This window comes from Ctenopharyngodon idella, chromosome 24 (genome assembly GCF_019924925.1).
Source record: "Ctenopharyngodon idella isolate HZGC_01 chromosome 24, HZGC01, whole genome shotgun sequence".
In the NCBI taxonomy this organism is placed as follows: Eukaryota; Metazoa; Chordata; class Actinopteri; order Cypriniformes; family Xenocyprididae; genus Ctenopharyngodon; species Ctenopharyngodon idella.
In genome coordinates this window covers 2,633,658-2,653,678 of record NC_067243.1, presented here as the reverse complement: position 1 = coordinate 2,653,678, position 20,021 = coordinate 2,633,658, and the positions used below count along the sequence as shown (strand labels likewise).

General features: G+C 38.5%; 1 protein-coding gene across 2 annotated transcripts in view; it reads left to right on the top strand.

Annotated features, from left to right (window-relative positions):
* LOC127507566 (anoctamin-1) overlaps nt 1–18,267 on the top strand; it is a 42,893-nt gene extending 24,626 nt beyond the window's left edge. Inside the window, exons 13-26 of one of the 2 annotated variants that reach the window (XM_051884764.1) lie at nt 2,482–2,564; nt 2,676–2,687; nt 2,942–3,013; nt 5,563–5,637; nt 9,530–9,731; nt 9,871–9,982; nt 11,495–11,552; nt 11,637–11,737; nt 11,839–11,981; nt 12,215–12,367; nt 12,662–12,714; nt 15,208–15,392; nt 15,463–15,568; nt 15,774–18,267. In XM_051884764.1, the coding sequence (XP_051740724.1) occupies nt 2,482–2,564; nt 2,676–2,687; nt 2,942–3,013; nt 5,563–5,637; nt 9,530–9,731; nt 9,871–9,982; nt 11,495–11,552; nt 11,637–11,737; nt 11,839–11,981; nt 12,215–12,367; nt 12,662–12,714; nt 15,208–15,392; nt 15,463–15,568; nt 15,774–15,998 (1,580 nt within the window). In that variant the 3' untranslated portion in view covers nt 15,999–18,267. The remainder of the gene's footprint in view (nt 1–2,481; nt 2,565–2,675; nt 2,688–2,941; nt 3,014–5,562; nt 5,638–9,529; nt 9,732–9,870; nt 9,983–11,494; nt 11,553–11,636; nt 11,738–11,838; nt 11,982–12,214; nt 12,368–12,661; nt 12,715–15,207; nt 15,393–15,462; nt 15,569–15,773) is intronic. The other variant, XM_051884763.1, reaches the window with a different exon arrangement.
* Nucleotides 18,268–20,021: the final 1,754 nt, after the last annotated feature.

Below are 20,021 nucleotides of genomic sequence, written 5' to 3'. Positions count from 1 at the left end.
CACTTTATTTTACACCCTTAGGGTATGTTTACACGACAACGATGTACTAAAAATGTTAAAGTTTTTTCTTTGTACAGATGACAACGTTATTAAAACTATCTCTGTTCACACGGATCCGCGCAAACGACTGCGCAAACACCTGCGCGTATGCATTCTTTTACAGAGCACTCGCCCTCGCGCATGTCTATCCACCTTATTTTTACAGTTTACTGCACTTTGATATTCTTCTCATTATTTCCCTATAGCGGCTAATAAAGAAGTCTCGCACATTCACAGAAAACACGTTGAAAAATAAGCTGGATAGACTAAATACGTAATACACATGTGTATGCCGTCACCGTTTTCACAGATTTGCTTTTTTGCAGTTTACACAGAGATGATAACGGTACCATTTTCGAAACTATGAAACCCATTTTTAAAAGTTTGATTTTTCAGGCCACCAAAACGCCATTGTCATGTAAATGAATGGCCAAAACGCATAAAAAGTTGTCAGTTTTTAGTTGAAAATGGCATAAACAGCCCCTTAAAAGAAAATTTCTGTTTAGAAGCTTGTCAGGTGCTTTATATTTAGAGCCTTTTATGGCATAATTTTTATGGATTTAGTTATTATTCATTAATTTTGTTTTAATTCAGTTTTGTTTAATTACATTTTATGAATTAAGCAGCTCATAAAAATACTTTATCTCTAGAAAAAAATGGAAATAACCAATTAAAAATGAAAGTATTATGCAGTCAGTTAAGAGATTTCTCCTTATGTAGAACCCTTTTTGGCTTAAAGAGTTCTTTAAAATCAAGTTTTTATAATAGTGTACAGTGTGCTTGTTACATGTACTTCCTCCAGTAAATAACAGTAAATTATGCATAACAACTAAGCAACCAAAACCGTAATGTTGTTCATTAATAATACTCAGAACTTTTTTGTTTAATTATAAACACTGTAACAAGGACACCTTAACTCTTTTCCGTCAATCCATGTTTTCATTGTTATACAGTAGGAGGCGCTATTACACATCTTCTGAAAGAGTACAGAATCTCCCGATCAAAACACAGGTGAAGAAGAAGCAGAAACAAATGATAGAAGCATTGCTTACTCTCGTGTAAAATACCACGATCATCAGACATTCAACAGCATATAAATCCAAACTGCGTAACTTTACTGAATGAAATGTCGACCCAGGACGAGCTATAGGACTGTGACGCTTTGATGGACTCGATCTACTCCATCTGTGTTTTGATCATCGCTCTGAATCCCATCTGGATGAAGTCTTTGACAAAAACATGATTTTCTCAGCATTCAAGAATGCAGAGTACATGAAGCTAGAATAAAATGGTTCAGATATTCATACAACAAAATATTCTGGGGTCCGCGAAAGTTTTCTGAAAATGATCAAAAATGCTGCCACTGACTAGTAACTTTTTTAAAAAACACTGGCGAGTAAAGAGTTAAAATAAAGTGTAGCCAAAATGTGTTTACCAACTTGTCTATTTTTGCTTTTCAAATGGAAATAGTCCCAAACTTAGCCAGAAAAGCAGAATCAAGCGTTACACTGAAATGAAAGACCTTGAGCGCTCGGTCTGTAACAGTGAAACATCGCTGTGCTGTTGGACTGTTATATCAGCAGGCTTGGATCGTCCTTCGAAAAAAACAAAACAAAAAAAACATTCAAGGGTCAAAACTAACCATTATATGTTGAATATTAGCTACTGTTTACAAGTGACTGTGTCTTAAATGCTCATTTTCTGTGCTCTAGACACAGTTTAGTATATTGCCTTACAGGTGCAATCTTTAGCTTAATCTAGCAACTATTTTGTGAATTTGTGTTTGTTGGAGAATCCAGAGCCGTTCTCTCAGTGTGCGTTTCTATATCTCATCGTTCTCTGTTTTAAACTAAACATCTCTCGTCTGGCGGGTTTATCATCCGTGTGTCTGTGTGACTGTAGGCAGACCTGCTCGTTTCTGTAAGGTTTCTCTGCTCTGCTCAGTGTCGTGTGCTGTGGGATTTGGACAGGAAGTCGTGACTTCGGCTCTGTTAGGAGGGCAGAAGTTCACACACCAGATTTAGTGCACTTCCATCTGTTTGGAAGAGAGACATGACAGCTGCTGCTCTTTGAATACAAAGATACGAGTATCAGCGAAGGTTTTAAAGTACACTGAAGGCCTGGATGAACAGCTTTAAGAGCCGTGGGCAGAAATCTTTATTGTTTTTCATTTGAGCTCTTGTATGGATGGAAAACTGAAGCGTCTGTGTTCGATCATTTGAATTCTCATCTATGAATTTGGCCAGTGTGTGAAAGTCTGCTGCACTCAGACTGATTTAGCTGCTCTCATCATTATTAGTCACCTTTATAATTGAAATGTTAATAGAAATGTTAATATTTGATCATTTCCTGCTACATTTAGCAGCAGTTCCTCAGGTGTGTGATGGAATTCATTTCCTGGTGTCAGTGTGATTAATGCTGGTGTGTGTGTGTGTGTTTCAGCGGCGTTCTTCATGGAGCACTGGAAGAGGAGACAGATGCGTCTCAACTACGAGTGGGATCTCACCGGCTTTGAGGACGAAGAGGTCTGAACACATGACCACACACACACACAGTCACATGATCACTGCAGCTCATTTCTCTAGTCTGTCATTTAATGTTGTCATCCTCTTTTTTCCCCCGGTGTGTGTGTGTAGGAAGCACTGAAGGTTTGAACATATTAAAATCCCTCCTCATCAGCTCTGATCTCTGACTGTTTTCCCTTTATCCTCCACTCACAACTTTCCTCTCCAGTCTTTCACAGGATTTCTAGCATGCGCTTTCTTACAGTGCTGAAAGCTCTCACCTGAAGAAAACCATACAGAAAGAATTTTCTTTCTTTCTTTCTTTTTCTTTCTTTCTTTCTTTCTTTCTTTCAATGTTTTGTGTCAATTTTTCATATATATTGTCATTTGTTTGTCAGGATCACCCTCGAGCCGAATATGAATTCAGAGTCATGCAAAAAACACTGAAGAAAGACCACAAATCACAGAAGGTGATTTTGTTATGAATATGTTTGCGCTGCTCTATAGTATTTCTGTGAAGCTGCTTTGAAACAATATGTATTGCCGAAAAGAAAGGAAATATGTACAGTAGCCTATAATGTTTGCAAGTACATCTATTATTTAAATTATTTAATAGTTATAGATTTTGATTAAATATTTATAACCATAGAATTACTAGATTAAAATAAGATACCTGACCTTGCCAGCACTAAAAATACTTCTCTCTGATGTGTACACTGAAAGAAATGATGTTCTTCCTCAGTATCTCTGTCTTGTTTTCTTACACAAATATGTAAACATTCTTAAATCAAGAAAGATTTACTAGAGAAGCAAAATTTATGAAAAAAATGATCAAAATGAAGTGATTTTTTGCTGAAAACAAGTATCTGCCAGTGGTGACTTAATTCAAAGGGGAAACTAGTTATTGTTCTGAACCCGTTGCCAGATGTTACATTTGTTCTTGTATTAAGCACAAAGTCGCTCAATTTTGATTTTTTTTTTTTAGTAAACAAGACTTAGTATCTTAAGTAATTTTTCTTCTCCAGTAAAAGTATTTAAAGGGGTGGTTGATTATGATTTGACTTTTTTAACTTTAGTTAGTGTGTAATGTTGCTGTTTGATCATAAACAACATCTGCAAAGTTACAATGCTCAAAGGTCAATGCAAAGGGAGATATTTTCTTTTACAGAAATCGCTTTTTAAGGACTACAACAAACGGCTGGTAGGGACTACAATGAGCTTCTTCCCGGGTTAGTGACATCACAAACGTCCAGTTTCATTCTAAAAGTTGTAACTTCTTCCTGAGTCTCTCCTTCAGTGTCGACTCCGGTTTGAACAATGTAAGGCTGAACACCGTTACTGACAATCCTCATTTTGGCTGCGTGAGATTCTCCAGCTTTGTTGTTGTTAAGCAACCGAAGCGCAAGCTGTTAAAGCTCCGCCCTCTTCTGGAAAGGGGGCCGGGAGCAGCAGCTCATTTGCATTTAAAGGGACACACACAAAAAATGGCATGTTTTTGCTCACACCCAAATTTGACAAGCTATAATAAATGATCTGTGGGGTATTTTGAGCTGAAACTTCACAGACACATTTTGGGGACACCAGTGTAAGGAACCCTGCATCGGCCCAAAAATGGAATCCGACGGCCTGGGCGAAGGTTAACGCGTGTATGTCTTTTCAGCGCCTCTGTGAAGTTTATTTAATTTCACTCGTTTAATCTGACTCCAATTTCAAATGATTCTCATTCTTAGGTTGTGTTTCCAATTAGAAATGAATCATTGGTTATGCATTAATTTAGATTTTTGATTATTCTGATTATCTTATATCTTCAATTATTCGTTCACTGCAGTCCTGGTATCGCTTTAGAAAAGTCACTTCGGCCGACTTGAGTGCTCTTCCCGGACACAAACTCGTCAGTTCTGACCTTAAACATTGGATGCAGGGTAAATATCTACCTTTAAGTCGGTCGCGCTCTGCTTACTCGTAACAAAAAGCATAGTTTTTATATATTTACGAAAACTGCAACTTATTTAAGGCAGTGATAGTCAGAAATCGAAATGGACTTAATTGATGTGCCCTATGCTCCATCTATTAAACCTTCCGTATGATCAATCCTGAACACAGATTTGCGGTAATACCTTCGCTTTAATCTACTAGAAATAATGAATCAAAAATAATACAGAATAAACCAAATATAACATTTTATTTGTCAAGTAAAAATGTATCATGCCAATTACATAGTTGGACAATTAGAAGCCAATTCAGAAATAATAAATGCATAACATCAACTGAAATGCACATGCACACAGTGGTGGATTAGTGTTTGAAGACACTTGTCCACCACTGTGTGGGGGCTTCTGGCTACAGAAAGTCCCCCCTGACTGCTTTGCACTTTACCTTATATACCAAGACCAGAACAAAAGGATTGTAAATTTTTATTACACCAACACCTGTTTTGGGGGGAGAGGAGTGGGTTTTCACAAGTGACACCACCCAAAAGGAGGACAGAATTCTCCTTAGTTTTTAATCTTCTTCATAATACCAGTGACTGCTGTGAAATTGAGACTATTTTACCAATCGCACTGAGACATTTAAAATGATATCAAACATGAAAGGAATAAACAATAGATACACCAGATACATTATACTTCTTGGGGAACTTTCAGTGACTTGAGTCAGGGGGAAAGGAAGGAGGGTGTGTGTGTGTGTTGGGGGGAGGGCTATTGCATCCTGTAGATGTGTGAGGGCAAGGCGTTGTCCTATGCTATTTCTTTGAGATCTTCTCTCCAGATGAGTTTTATTGCTTTATTGCAGGGTGCTTGATCTCAGTTTTTGTCTCAGCAGGAAAATCAAGTCTTACACCAGAGACTTATATTACATCTTGTGAAAGGGGCATTATAGGTCACCTTTAAGAATGTTTAGATATTTGTACTGCAAAACAAGGCAAAAATACTGAGGAAGAACATCATTTTTTTTGCAGCGTAGCTCAATATGTTTTGTGCTTCAGCCTCACATGTTTTATTGACCTTTTCTTCTTTAGCCAGAGAAAGAGAAGCTGACATGTAGAGACAGATTCCCTGCATACATGACAAACCTCATCATGATGCTTTTAATGGTAAGGCTTGTGTTTCATATGAATCCATACATCTGACCCCACCTCTGGGTAACACTTTACCATAAAGTCTTATTTGTTAAAATTAGTTCATGCATTAGCTAACAGCATTTCTTAACCTTCATGTTATTAATAGAGATGCAGTTATTTAATGTTTGTTCATGTTCATTAACTGTTGATACAATGTTTGATTTTGCAGTAGTAAATGTTGAAATTAGCATAGACTAAGATGAATAAACGCTGTAAAAGCATTTGGTAATTGCTATTAACTAATGCTAATAAATGAAACCTTAATGTAAAGTGTTACCCCCATTTGAAATTCAATATTCATATTCAGTCCCGCATGTGAATATGAGTATTTTGTCATGAATACCTTTAGCACAGATAGACATCATGATTTCATGTAACCCTCTGATGCATGGTGTCCACTAGAGATCTTTACCATTTTAACCATCCAAACCACCACGGGCGATGACCTTTGACCCTTACCCATCATTCTATATGACTGTGCTCTTTATATGTCGTTGTGTTCTTTATTTACGACAACATAAATTCAACATGGCTGACGAAAGTGATGAAGCATCAACTGCCTCTGGAATATCAGCTTCTGTCTTTTATTCCAGGAGATCCAGACAGGTAAAAATACACTTTTCAATAGAATACGATCTTAGGAACACTGGGGATTGTTAATGTATATGTTGCTGTTCACTGAAAATACATCTGTGGTAGTGGGCACCATGCATCATGTACATCTGTTCACTAGGCATTTACAATATAAACTATCATTCAACAGTTTGGGGTCAGAATTTAATACGTCGATTCAGCATTAAACTGATCAAAAGTCAAAAGTGACAGTAAAGAGTAAAAATTCAGAAAAGATGTATTACAGTGTTGAAAACATCTCAGGTTATGACTGTAACCCTGGTTCCCTGAGAAGGGGAACTATACGCTGCGTCTTGGTATTGATGCGATGGGGAACGGCATCAGTGTGACCGGTGTCTGAAGCATGTGTAAACAGACACCAATAATCAATGGCAGATGGCAGTCCATGACGTCACACACAGAGCACCTGCAAGTATAAAAGGGTCTGCCTGAGTTACACGTCATCATTTTGTCTAAAGGAGATGCGCATTCTTCAAGACCCAACAACAGTTTGGGAGGGAGGTAAATGAAACAGAGGGACTCTTGTGAATTGCCCATCATAGCTCCCTAAAGGGTACTTGAGCAGCCTACCAAAGGGAGCATGTAAAGTGCTAAAAACCTCAGTAATTACTATTGCCACTCATCCAAGGGGGAGCATACATCCTTACCCTTACTCAGGAAAGGGAGGCAAACGAGAGCAGGACATAACTCTTATCACCCAGGCTGTAAAGCCCAAGGGAGCTGCAAGGGAGCATAGAGGCTTCTTAAAGACCCCAATGTGACTTGGGGAGAGCTGATCATACACTGCCTTGAGTCAAGGCACTATCCCTAAGACCCGCTATAGCTAGCACTTCATCTTTATCTTTAAGCACTAGACCACAGTATGTGACAGATAAGGACGGTTGTCCCGCAGGCAAATTTCCTCTACCTATGAGTATTATCGAACCAGGGCTATAGTAGTGCACCTATCCAAAGGAGAGCATACATTCCTACTTCAAAACCCAACAGTATTTGGGAGGGAGGTGGATAAAGTAGAGGGAATCTATACTGCCCTGCATAACTCTGTTCACCCTGCATCAACCATAATGGAGTAACCTTCAGCCCTCACAGACCCCCAGAGAGGGATATATCTCCTGAAAGCTGCTGAGGGAATCTATACTGCCCTGCATAACTCCGTTCACCCTGCATCAACCATAATGGGGTAACCTTCAGCCCTCACGGACCCCCAGAGAGGGATATATCTCCTGGAAGCTGCTGACTGACCCTCTCTGTAATCTTCTTATGACTGCCTCATCGGCAGGCCGAAGAGTTCAGAGTGTGAGATCAAAGCATCGAGGAGAAAGATTCTTACTGGGAATGGAACAGCTCCCTCGAGAGTCGAACACGCTTCAACAGACTCTTATCTTACACGCGCATACAAAAAGCGGATCCTGAAAACAAAAAAGCTGATGACATGTAACACAAGCTCCCTTTTATACTCATTGGCGCTCTGCATGTGACATAATGGACTGCATTCTGCCAATGATTACTGAGGCACATTTGTTTACCTGTGCCTCACACACCGGTCACGCTGATGGATAGCGTCCCATAGCGTCAACACCAAGACGCAGCATCGAAGTTCCACTTTGAAACTGTTTTCAATATTGATAATAAGCAGAAGGATATGAATAAGCAGAAGCTGAAGGATCATGTGACACTGAAGACTGGAGTAATGATGCTGAATATTCAGCTTTGATCACAGGAATAAATTGGATGGTTGTGGTTTGCTGATGGTGAATCTCATGTGAGTAACAGGTTGCCCCGCCCTCATCATCAGAGAACAGATGTTGCTGCAAGAGGGAGGGGAAGTTATTCTGATTCAAGATTATGAGACACATTAATTTAAAACAATAATGATGATGTGCACCGATAAATCGCTTACAATAAACAGTGCTCAACACTGCAAATACACACTGTAAATAGAAACTTTTGCACGAAAACAAATAGTGCTTGAAAGTATTGGGTACAGAAATGAGTCAGAACTCAGTACTACTAGTATTGTTACATTTTTAAAATTTCAGTATTGAAAATTTACTTCAACATTAAGTTGTGAGATATGAACAGTTGTGTTCTTATCCTCGAATGTGGCACACAGTTTGTTTTGGGCCGGTAAAGAGGGCAGACTTTGCTGGTTTGATCCCCATCATGTAGTCATATGTTCTCCAGCAGAATGTCCAGGCATCTGCTGTTATCTCAAACTCACAACAAATGGTAAGAATAGCAAAACACTGGCCCAGAATCACGACCTTACGGTCAAACACTGAAGCTTTTGGGACATCCCAAAAATACACATGAACAGAAATAGTTCAGTATAGCGAGGACTGGGCCAAAACGCCTCCAGCTTCTCAACACAATCTGATGGGCAGCTACAGGAAGAGTCTCACACACCCTGTTGACTGTTTAAATGTCAAGTACAGAGCGGGGTTATTATCCTTAACTATAACTATTAAAGGCATTTCTGTTCCTTAAAATAAAGCTGAAATAAGCAAATTAGTTGAAAAACGTAAACTAAACTAATAAAATTATTAAGTGGAAATAAATAACTAAAATAAAAATAAAAATAAATAAATAAAAAATTAATACTAATAAAATAAAAAAGCACACAACGAAATAAAAAATTAAACTAAAATTAACATGAAAACTAAAAATATTAAATTAAAGATTGTTTTAATTTAATAAAGCAATGTGTCCTGTGTTGATAATGCACTGAAAGATTCATAGTAACTTTTATATTATTGTTTATCGTTAATTTTTTTTTTCCATCCTGATAATAATTGGTAAATAAACACCTGCAAATATTAATTTAATATGATACTCAAAATCTGTTCAATATTTTTTTTTAAATATTTTTGGTCACACTTTATTTAAAGGTGTTGTTGTTACAGTGTAAATATAAATTTAAGTACTGTGTACTATTAATTAACAACATGCAACTAAACCTAAACTTGGTTTTGGGTTAGTTGCATGTATTTATACATAATTTACTGTCATTGCTATAGTAATTGCATTTAACAAGTACTTAAATACTTAATATCATCATCATATCATGGCATATCATTTTTAGTATGTTATCCTGTTTTTCACAGCTTTCATGCTGGTGTTTATCTGGTTGTACTTTCAGTTGTGTAGTCATGATAGTTGTCTACATTTTAAATAAAACACATGTATGTGCTTGGAAACACGCTGAATGAAGTGCATCCTTACTGTTTTTCAGATCGGAGTGACGTTTGCTATTGTGTTTGGTGTGATTTTATACCGGATCTCCACCAAAGCTGCTCTCGCTATGAGCTCGAACCCCATGACCCGCTCCAACGTCAGGCTGACGGTTAAAACCACCGCTGCCATCATCAACCTGGTGGTCATTCTCATCCTGGATGAAGTGTACGGGGCCGTGGCACGCTGGCTCACTGTCCTCGGTCAGTTGCTTCGATTAGCAGTGCTTCTCTCATCATTTAATGACATTCATCTCACTAGGCTTAATGACATTTGACTTCTTGTGTGAAACATAAAACAGAAGGGTTACTTCAATCATTTGTCTTCTGTTGGTCTTCTCAGAGGTTCCTAAAACAGACAAGAGCTTTGAAGAAAGGTTGATCTTCAAAACCTTCATCCTGAAGTTCGTGAATGCGTTCACTCCCATCATATACATCGCATTTTTCAGAGGCAGGTGGGTACTCAATATCCTATGGATGCTTGTTTCTGCCACAAAATTAAAAAAGGTAAAAGGTAACTTTTTATCTCACAATTCTGACTTTTTCTTGCAATTCTGAGTTTAAATCTCACAATTTTGAGTTTATATTTAAACGTGGAATTGCGAGACAAAAGTCAGAATTGTAATAAATAAAGTCAGAATTGTGGTATATAAACTCGAAATTGACAGAAAAACTCTGAACTGTGAGATATAAACTCGAATTTATTAGAAATAAACTTGGAATTGCAAAAAAAAAGTCAGAAATGTAAGAAATAAAGTCAGAATTGTAGGATATAAACTCGCAATTGCAAGAAAAAGTCAGAATTGTTAGAAATAAAGTCAGAATTGCAAGTTATGAATTCTAAATTGCAAGAAAAAGTAAGAATTGCAAGAAATAAATATTAAGATATAAACTCGCAATTGCGAGAAAAAAGTCAAAATTGTGAGATGTAAACACGAAATTGCAAGAAAAAGTCTGAATTGCGAGATATAAACTGGCAATTGTGAGATATAAACTGGCAATTGCAAGAAAAAAGTCAAAATTGTGAGATGCAAACTCAGAATTGCAAGAAAAAATCTGAATTGTAAAAAATAAAGTCAGAATTGTGGCATATAAACTCAAAATTGCAAGAAAAAGTCAGAATTGTGAGATATAAACTTGACATTTTGAGAAATAAACTTATAATTGCAAGAAAAAAGTTAGAATTGTAAGATATAAACTTGGAATTGTGAGAAAAAAGTCAGAATTGTAAAAAATAATGTCAGAATTGTGGTATATAAACTCGAAATTGACAGAAAAAGTCTGAATTGTGAGATATAAACTCGCAATTATGAAAAAATAACCTTGGAACTGCAAAAAAAAAGTCAGAATTGCAAGAAAAAATCTGAATTGTAAGGAATAAAGTCAGAATTGTGGCATATAAACTCAAAAGTGCAAGAAAAAGTCAGAATTGTGAGATATAAACTTGCAATTATGAGAAATAAACCTAGAATTGCAAGAAAAAGTCAGAATTGTAAGAAATAAAGTCAGAATTGTGGAACATAAACTCGCAATTGCGAGAAAAAGTCAGAATTATGAGATACAAACTCGCAATTATGAGAAATAAACTAGGAATTGCGAGAAATAAAGTCCGAATTGTGAGATATAAACCCAAAATTGCAAGAAAAAGTCAGAATTGTAAGAAATAATGTCAGAATTGTGGGATATAAACTCAAAATTGCAAGGAAAAAGTCAGAATTGCGAGTTATAAATGCGAACTTGCAAGAAAAAGTCAGAATTGTGAGAAAAAGTAGCAATTACATTTTTTATTTTTTTATTCCGTAGTGGAAACAAGCTTCCATCATTTCCAGACCAGTTTTATCTCACAGTCTTTTTGAAATGATAAAGAGAGTTCTATGTGCTTTTATTAAAGACTTTATTAATGAAAGGTATTGTCGAGTCCATGCTGAATATGAATGTGTTCATGCTGAAGCCGTGTTTCCGCACAGACTCGGTGGGCGTCCAGGCAGTTATCTCTACGTGTTCGAGTCCTATCGCATGGAGGAGGTATAAATCAGACACGCGTGAGTTCTGTAATGAGTGGATGGATTGCAGCGGGTGAATGACATCTGCTTTGATGTGTTTGATCAGTGCGCTCACGGCGGCTGTCTCATGGAGCTCTGCATCCAGCTCAGCATCACAATGCTGGGAAAACAGCTCATCCAGAACAACCTGTTTGAGATCGGCGTCCCGTGAGTACTGTGCTAACACACACACTTTAACATGACCGGCTTTATGGACATGCTGAACGCTTTGCCTTGCTGTGGTTTGGGTCGTATTTGTTTTATTGCAGTAAACTGAAGAAGCTGATCAGATACATTAAATCCAAGAGAGGCTCTTACCAGGAACAGGAAAATGAGAAGAAGTTACAGCGTTATGAGACGGATTATTTCCTGGAGCCCTTTGTTGGCCTCACGCCCGAGTACATGGAGATGAGTGAGTGTCCAAAGCAAACCATCAGACCAGATAAACTCTTCATCACTTCATATATATTTTATTGGAACAGACTGGTGTGGGTCTTTTTTAATTCTCATTTAGATCTGATATGGGTCAAACTAACACCACAAACGCTGACTCATGAGCTGTAATGAGCTTGTAATAAAGCTTCAGCTGTAAGATGGCTCATTTCTGGTATTACTGCAGTAATTATCACTGTTCCATTCCTGCAGTAATCCAGTTTGGCTTTGTGACTCTGTTTGTGGCATCTTTCCCGCTGGCGCCTCTGTTTGCCCTCCTCAACAACATCATTGAAATACGTCTGGATGCCAAGAAGTTCGTGGCAGAACTAAGAAGACCAGATGCAGCCAGAGGCAAAGACATCGGTCTGTTTTTACACTTTTACTTCTCACAATCATATAATAAACTTATACTCCTGCCTTAGTTTAAGCTGTGCGATCAGCATCTGTGGCATCACTGTCCACTACCTTCAAAAAACATTTGAACTTGTCTTCCAGTTTTAGAAAAAGAGTTAAATATTTATGGAATTTAGATTAAATTATTGAGCTGGAATATTTCTGCAAAGCTTTACATCAATAACTCTTTTTGCATCATCCATTGGGTGTATTATAAGAGGTTCACCTGATGAACTGATGGTGTTCTTCATGATGTCTTTACAGGAATCTGGTATAATATTCTCAGAGGAGTCGCAAAAGTGGCAGTTATTGTCAATGTAAGTCTGTCTGTTTGTTATGTGGTCCTTCTAATGCTAGCAAGTCACATTTACCTTTGAACGGATTCCACCTCTTTTTCTGCAGCACTTTATATTCTTGAACAGTACCGTAATAAAGAAGTGTCTGAACAGATGCCACTTGAATCACTGAATGATTAGTGTTGCTTTGACGAAGCATCGCCCACACCGATGTTACTGCCAAAGCAAGCAACTTCTGTCGGTCAGCACTGCAAATTCACGAGTCAAATTTGCATGTGGAACCCAACTTGAACATTTCTCAGCCAGTAAGCCCTATTCAGACGATAATTGTTTCTCATGAGGACGTCTGAAGAAACTGCATGGTATCTTACGCTGCTCATGTAAACAAAATGTCTTTTATTGCCTCCATCTTTGAAAAGTGTGCATATTATCATGAAGCACAACACCGTATGGTGCTCAGCAGTGGTCAGAAAGGATTTACAAAATGACTTCTGGATTGATCCCCTCTTATAAACTCAGACCTTGGTGTTTATCTGTAATTCGACCAGGAATTTTTACGAGTGTGGCTGGAGAAAAACACTAACTTTCTGGATTCGGATGACAATAAAATCACTGACAAACCCCTGTAAATGTTGAAATTACCTTATGCCCCATGAGAAACAATTACAATCCAAATAGGGTTATAGTCCATCAGGCAGGATTCTTTACAGCAGTGGTCTCAAATGCCGCTCCTGCAGAGTTTAGCTCCAACCAGCTCCAACTCACCTGTCTGGAAGTTTCTAGTGATCCTAAAGAGCTTGATGAGCTGATTCAGGTGTGTTTAATTAGGATTAGAGCTGAACTCTGCAGGACAGGAACTGAGTTTGAGACCACTGATTTTCAGTGTGGATTCCTACTGAGATGACTTAGATGAGATGAATTAATCAAACTGTAGCGCTTTAACTCCCCACTGAGTTAATGCCATTGAAAACTAAAATCGTAGCACTAGGACTTGCGTTGTAGCCCCTCTGGTTTTAACCGCCCACTCTAAGAGGGATTCAAACCCTGGCCCGTCCGCATAGGAGACGGGTGCTCTAACAAGGAGGCTAAAGACCGCAGTCTCTAGTGCGCCTCTTGAGTTCAGGGGAGTGAGGTTTACACGCACAGCTCTTACTAGCCTTTGGCTGTTACACTCACACTCCTAAACCTCACTCCCATTCCCGTACGGTGCCACCACTGTAGCCCCTCCAGTTCGAACTGCCCGCTCTAAGCGGGACTCGAACCCAGGTCCGTCCGCATGGGAGTCGGGTGCTCTAACAAGGAAGCTAAAGACCAAAGTCTCTAACGTTAGTCACTAGAGTGCTTCTAGAGTGAGGTTTACACGCACAGCTCTTACTAGCCTTTGTCTATTACATGTTCTATTTGAAAACAGGCAGTCTGATTGATGTAGCAGAAACCAATGAGTTTCTGAAGAGCTGTTGTCATACTCATGATCCAGATCCACAATTGTACGGTAATGATTGTGCAACCAAATGTTTTTTCCAGATTTCACTTAAACTTATTAAAAGACGAAAACTAGAACCAAATTCACTTTTATAAGGTGTCCACAGTGTGTGAGAAAAACCAGCCTATAATAAAAATCCACTCACTCATTTTTAATTCTCATAAATCAAAAGCAGTCTCTTCAAACGCGTTGATTCACATTCCCCCCAACAATGATGTCATTGTAAGGAGAAGCCCCGCCCACAGCCGGTGACGATCTGCTCCATTAACATAGACACAGCCCTGAGTGAGAAGCACAGAGTCCACCATTTCTGTATCCTCGCTGTAGCAGCTGGAGTTGTACAATGTCTGCGCCAAAGAGGCATTACAATTATTGTGTTTTAGGATGTACCAATGCACAGAAGATTCTCCATAGACTCACCCCATTTGAGTCACTGAGGACACCATGGTTAAAATTCATTTTCGGAGGAAATGTCCCGAAGAAAGCTTGAAATTTTCTGATAGCACGTGAAGGCACCAGGAGACCAGGGCTATGTCATTATTTTTGTCTCACCATGCTCACCGCCTTCGTAATTCATAAACGCACATTTATTATGCACAATACAGTCAGATGACTGAACATATAAGGCTGAACACTGCTACTGACAGTTTCTGACATTTTAAGTGCGTGAGATTGTCCTGTTTTTGTTTTGTTGCCGGTATGCCGGAGTATCAGCTCTTAAAGCTTCGCCCTCTTCTTGAAATGGGGCTGGGAGCACCAGCTTATTTGCATTTAAAGGGACACACACAAAAATGGCACATTTTTTGCTCACCCCTAAAAAGTGGCAATTTTAACATGCTATAAAAAATGATCTGTAGGGTATTTTGAGCTAAAACTTAACACACACACACTGGGGACACCAGAGACTTATTTTACATCTTGTAAAAAGGGGCATTATAGGTCCCCTTTAATATTTTTCTAAATTTATGCAATAGACACCTTTGTGCAATTACATGTCAAAAACTTCTTATAAACCGCCATCTTTCCTGCAGGCATTTGTGATCTCCTTCACTTCAGACTTCATTCCACGGCTGGTCTATCAGTACATGTACAGTCCAGACGGCTCGATGCACGGCTTTGTCAACCACACGCTGTCTTACTTCAATGTCAGTCACTTCCAGAACGGCACCGCCCCATTGGAGCCGTTCCACCTGGGCTTCCACGTGGACATCTGCAGGTACGGAGTGCTCACTATCAGAACAACTCCATTAATACTCTACATAGTGTTTAATGACCTTCTCCTCCAGGTATAAAGACTACAGAGAGCCTCCATGGTCTTCGACACCGTACGAGATCTCTAAGGAGTTCTGGGCTGTGTTGGCAGCCAGACTAGCATTTGTCATTGTCTTTCAGGTGAGTGTCTAATATATAACGGCTCATGGAGACTTACAGTATCAGTGCAGCGCTACCTTAAATGATTTCCAAAGAAAAAATAAAATAAAATACAATTAGTTGCTCAGAAATCGAGTGTGTACAGAACATGAGTTGAACTGGATGTTTCTTATTGTAGTGCCGTCATGGATGAGATTGTGGTGAACTTTGTGATTTATTTGTGCAGAATGTGGTGATGTTGATGAGTGATGTTGTGGACTGGATCATCCCAGATATTCCCAAAGACATCAGCTTGCAGATCCATAAGGAGAAGATCCTCATGATGGATCTGTTCATGAAGGAGGAGAAGGGAAAGACACGGACCGAGGACAGCGTGACGAGTAAGGAGACGCGTCACAGTCCTTTAATGCGCTCCCGCTCCATATCGCACACGCCCTGCAAAAACTACTGACGTCAGCAGCCTCAGAGTCTCTATCCTTACATTCCACTGACGAAGACGTGCCGTTAGGTCTAAAGTAGCCAGTGCTCACTGCCTTTGCCTTCATATTGTACAGTTCTTCACGCTGATTTGTGTGCTCAACGCTTCTTTTTATCATATTCATTTTCCTTTCTTTCAATGAATGTGCCACAGCAGCCATGAACTTCACTAATGACAACAAACCAGCTAACGAAATTTGTTCTAAGAACGTTCCCATTAAGTTAGGAAAACGTTATTTCGGAATGTTCTCTCAACATTCAAAATGTCCATTTTATCATTCTGCAAACATTATGGGAACGTTACTTTTGAATGTTTAAAAAACGTTAGACGAACGTCCAACTAAGACGTTTCCATGAACGATGTATAAATAAATAAAATGTTTTGTGCTAACATTTTGAGAACATTATTAAAGAGCAGATAACTAACATTCTATTAATGTTACTGGAAGAACGTTTGTTCATAACTTTGAAAGAACCTTGCCAGAATGTTAAAGTTCTGAGAACGTTCCCTGTTGGCTGGGAAAGTGCTAAAGCCCGAAACATACTCTACGCAAGTATGAAAAAACATTGTAACTCTATCACCCATTTGAGTCCTGAGGTTTTTTTGTTACCATAGATTGATACCAAGATCAAATGTTAAAGTATGTATGGTACGAAACTGCACGCTTGCAACGCATTGGGCCAAGCATTCACTTTTACATACTTGTGTATGTTTCTAGCCTATGAATAATTATTCCTAAACAAATTACATATGTAAATGTCTTAACCATCACATTAAAACAAATTGAACTGTTTTTATACATTGATAAAATGCTCAGGCATTAAAAACCTCAATCGAATTAACAATTTAAAAAGGGCTGCTAGATATTTTGATTGAAATGTGATATTTAATTTTGTTAATTTCAACCCTCAAGGTTCTGGTTGTTTTGTTTGCAGTTTCATGTGATTGAAAATATCTCCAATCCTAATTTAATGACAAAGCCTAAATATGGGAGAAATCGTAAGGATTTATAGAAACTTTATTAATTTAATGAACATTTCAATTATTAGAACAAATTGACATCAAAACATAATCAGAGGTCACAATACAATTAGATCCTAGTCTGATCCTTATGGATATTAATTTAAAATATTTATATTCATTTTTGGACCGTCCAAGCTTCTTTTAAGTGGACGGCCTTTAGTGATTCTTCTGTATGTGAGGCTCCCTTACCGAAGATACCATCATCGTGATGATCCTTTAATTCTTCTAATCTAATGTACCTCTGTATTTCATGTTTTCACATTCGTTGTATGATGGTATTTTTCTGATGCCTGTACATTTGACGCTTTTCATATTTAATGGTGCTTGATAGCGTATTCATTATCTGTACATTGAGCAAGCATTAACTTTGTGGAACATTATTCACATTGTGTTCATAGAGTGTAACAGACTTGAAAACCATAAATTCCATGATAGGTCCAGTAATGTTTTAGCTTTTATACACAATCATTTAGAAAGTCACATAGACTGTTAGATTTCTAACTCATCTATAAACTGTCCTGAGGTTTCTGGGTTTGATCAACATTTACTTTTTGCACCAAATGGATTGTACAGTAAAAGCGAACACAGCTCAACCTCATGAAGAACCACATAAAGACACAAACTAACCTTCATGCTCCAAAGATAAACCATTTCTGTGCTGTTATATTTTTATGGTCTTAAATATAAAGCAGAACAGTCATATTGTTTTTTAAGTATGATGTTTAGTATTTACTGCCTTAAATGTCTACTAAATTAACGCATATAAATTATATCTCGTTTGCTTGCCTTAAAGGGATAGTTCACCCAAAAATGAAACTTCTGTCATCATTTACTCCCCCTCAGGTTGTCCCAAACCTGTATGAATTTCTTTGTTCTGTTGAACATAAAGGAAGATATTTTGAAAAATGTGGGAAACGGAACAATTCTGGGGCACCATTGACTTCCATAGTATTTTTTTTTTTTCCTACTATGGAAGTCAGTGGTGCCCCAAAGTGGCCTGGTTGCAAACTTCCTTCAAAATATCTTCCTTTGTGTTCAGCAGAACAAAGAAATTCATACAGGTTTGGGACAACCTGAGGGGGAGTAAATGATGACAGAAGTTTCATTTTTAGGGTGAACTATCCCTTTAAACCAGAAACACAATGTTCTTTAGTGATTTGTGTAGCTGTGTACTGTAATGTTTGACTAAAAAGAAATAAATTCTACTTCAGTTGTCAAATTGTATTGCTTACTTTTGCTGTTTTTGGTAATTTAGTTGTAATTATATAATTTAATAAGTAATTTTGTGTAGGTGGAAGTATTTTGGGTTGTAATGTCAGATTAATCCATATGCCTGACAGCTGCAATTATGATTTTCTCTATGACTGATCACACCATCTTTGATTAATTTAAGGATGTCTGTAATTGATTTTAAATGCCATTTATTAACAAACATTTCAACAGATTCGGATGACAGATTCAGTGAGTTCTTTCAGTGAAGGATTTGTCAGACTTATTCAAACAGGTAACTCGTGAGTTTGTGAGTCTTTGAATAATTCATTAAAAGAGCTGTTACGATTAGAGTCTATTATCTATTACTATTAGAGTCAGTAATCACACTGTATGTCTGGATGGTTGTTTTTATGGAAAAAAAAACCAAAGCCCCCAAAGATAACTCAATGGAAAGATGTGTTTTCATGCTATTATTGTGCGGGCTTTGTCACACTCATGCCAGGCCTTCCCTCCACGTACACGCAGCGATCTCAACCCTCCTATCCGGCTTGTGGGTCTCTTTGGTCAGTGATGTTGAAGCTGATGAACGGTGATGTTGATTGTGAGGTGGTTTGCTGCTAGGGTTGATGACTGCACACTCCTTGGTCTCCACCCCACATGACTTGCAGTCCTGGACGAATGATTAGACGTCGCTGCAGATCGTGGGCCACCAGGCAACTTCCAGGATCTGCAGTAGGGTCTTCAGCCGCCCATGATGTCTCTCTGCTGTCCTCTGATGGAAGTGCCTCATCTGCTGGATCAGGGCCCTGGGAACAATGAGCTGGATCTTGATGTTGTCGTCCCCCTTCTGGATTCGCCGATACAGCATGCCTTGGTGGTCCCGCACGTCAATCCTGTTGGTCGGTGGAGTGGAGGGAGAGATGGAAAGTCTCTGGAGAGTGTCGTCATCACCCTGTGCACTGATGGGCTGCTGTCTGGAGAAGGGAAGGATGGAGAAGATGGTGTCGAAGTCTGGCCCAGTTGTAGTGGTGGCACAGAGTTCTCCATCAGTCGCTCTGTTGGTTGTCCTAGAAGTGGTTGAGGCAGTGGGATCATTGGCCGGAGGAAAGCCAGGGGTCGATGTGGGAGGCACTGGGCTGGTGGGAGGGGAGATGGCGGTTTCTGGATCCCTTGATTGCTGTTTCGCCCATTTCTTGTCCCTCCTCTTAAAACAGTTGATGACCTTTCTCTCCAGTGTAGCCACGGCATCCTTTATAGAGTCCTCCATTTTGTTAAATTTAAAATCCACAGCCTCTCTAAAATACAGTTCACAGTTAAGATTACTTTCAACAGAGTCTTTAAAATCCTTCTCCAGTTTTAAAACAATGTTTTTAAGAGCAGCCACCTCAGCACGAAGCTGTACACATTCACAACAATGTAAAACCCGTTCATCATTAAAACCAGCAGATGTATTAAAAGAAGCAGCATTAACTTGTTTTGTCGTCATCTTAAAACACTCGTCTCAACACAGCGTTTAAAATCTTCAAACGTTCCCCGTACGGGCCACCATATGTAACGTTCAGTCCAGAAGGTTGAATTTACATCAGTTAAAATGGGATCAGATTAAACTGTGTGAGAAGTTTGAAGTGTTTAAAAGATGAGACAACAACATAAATAAAGTGAATAAATAATATGTATTTACAATATTCACAAGGAACTTAAAACAATACGCAATAAAGCCAGGAAAATTTAGTCTGTTAAGAGCATACAGTCTAAAACACC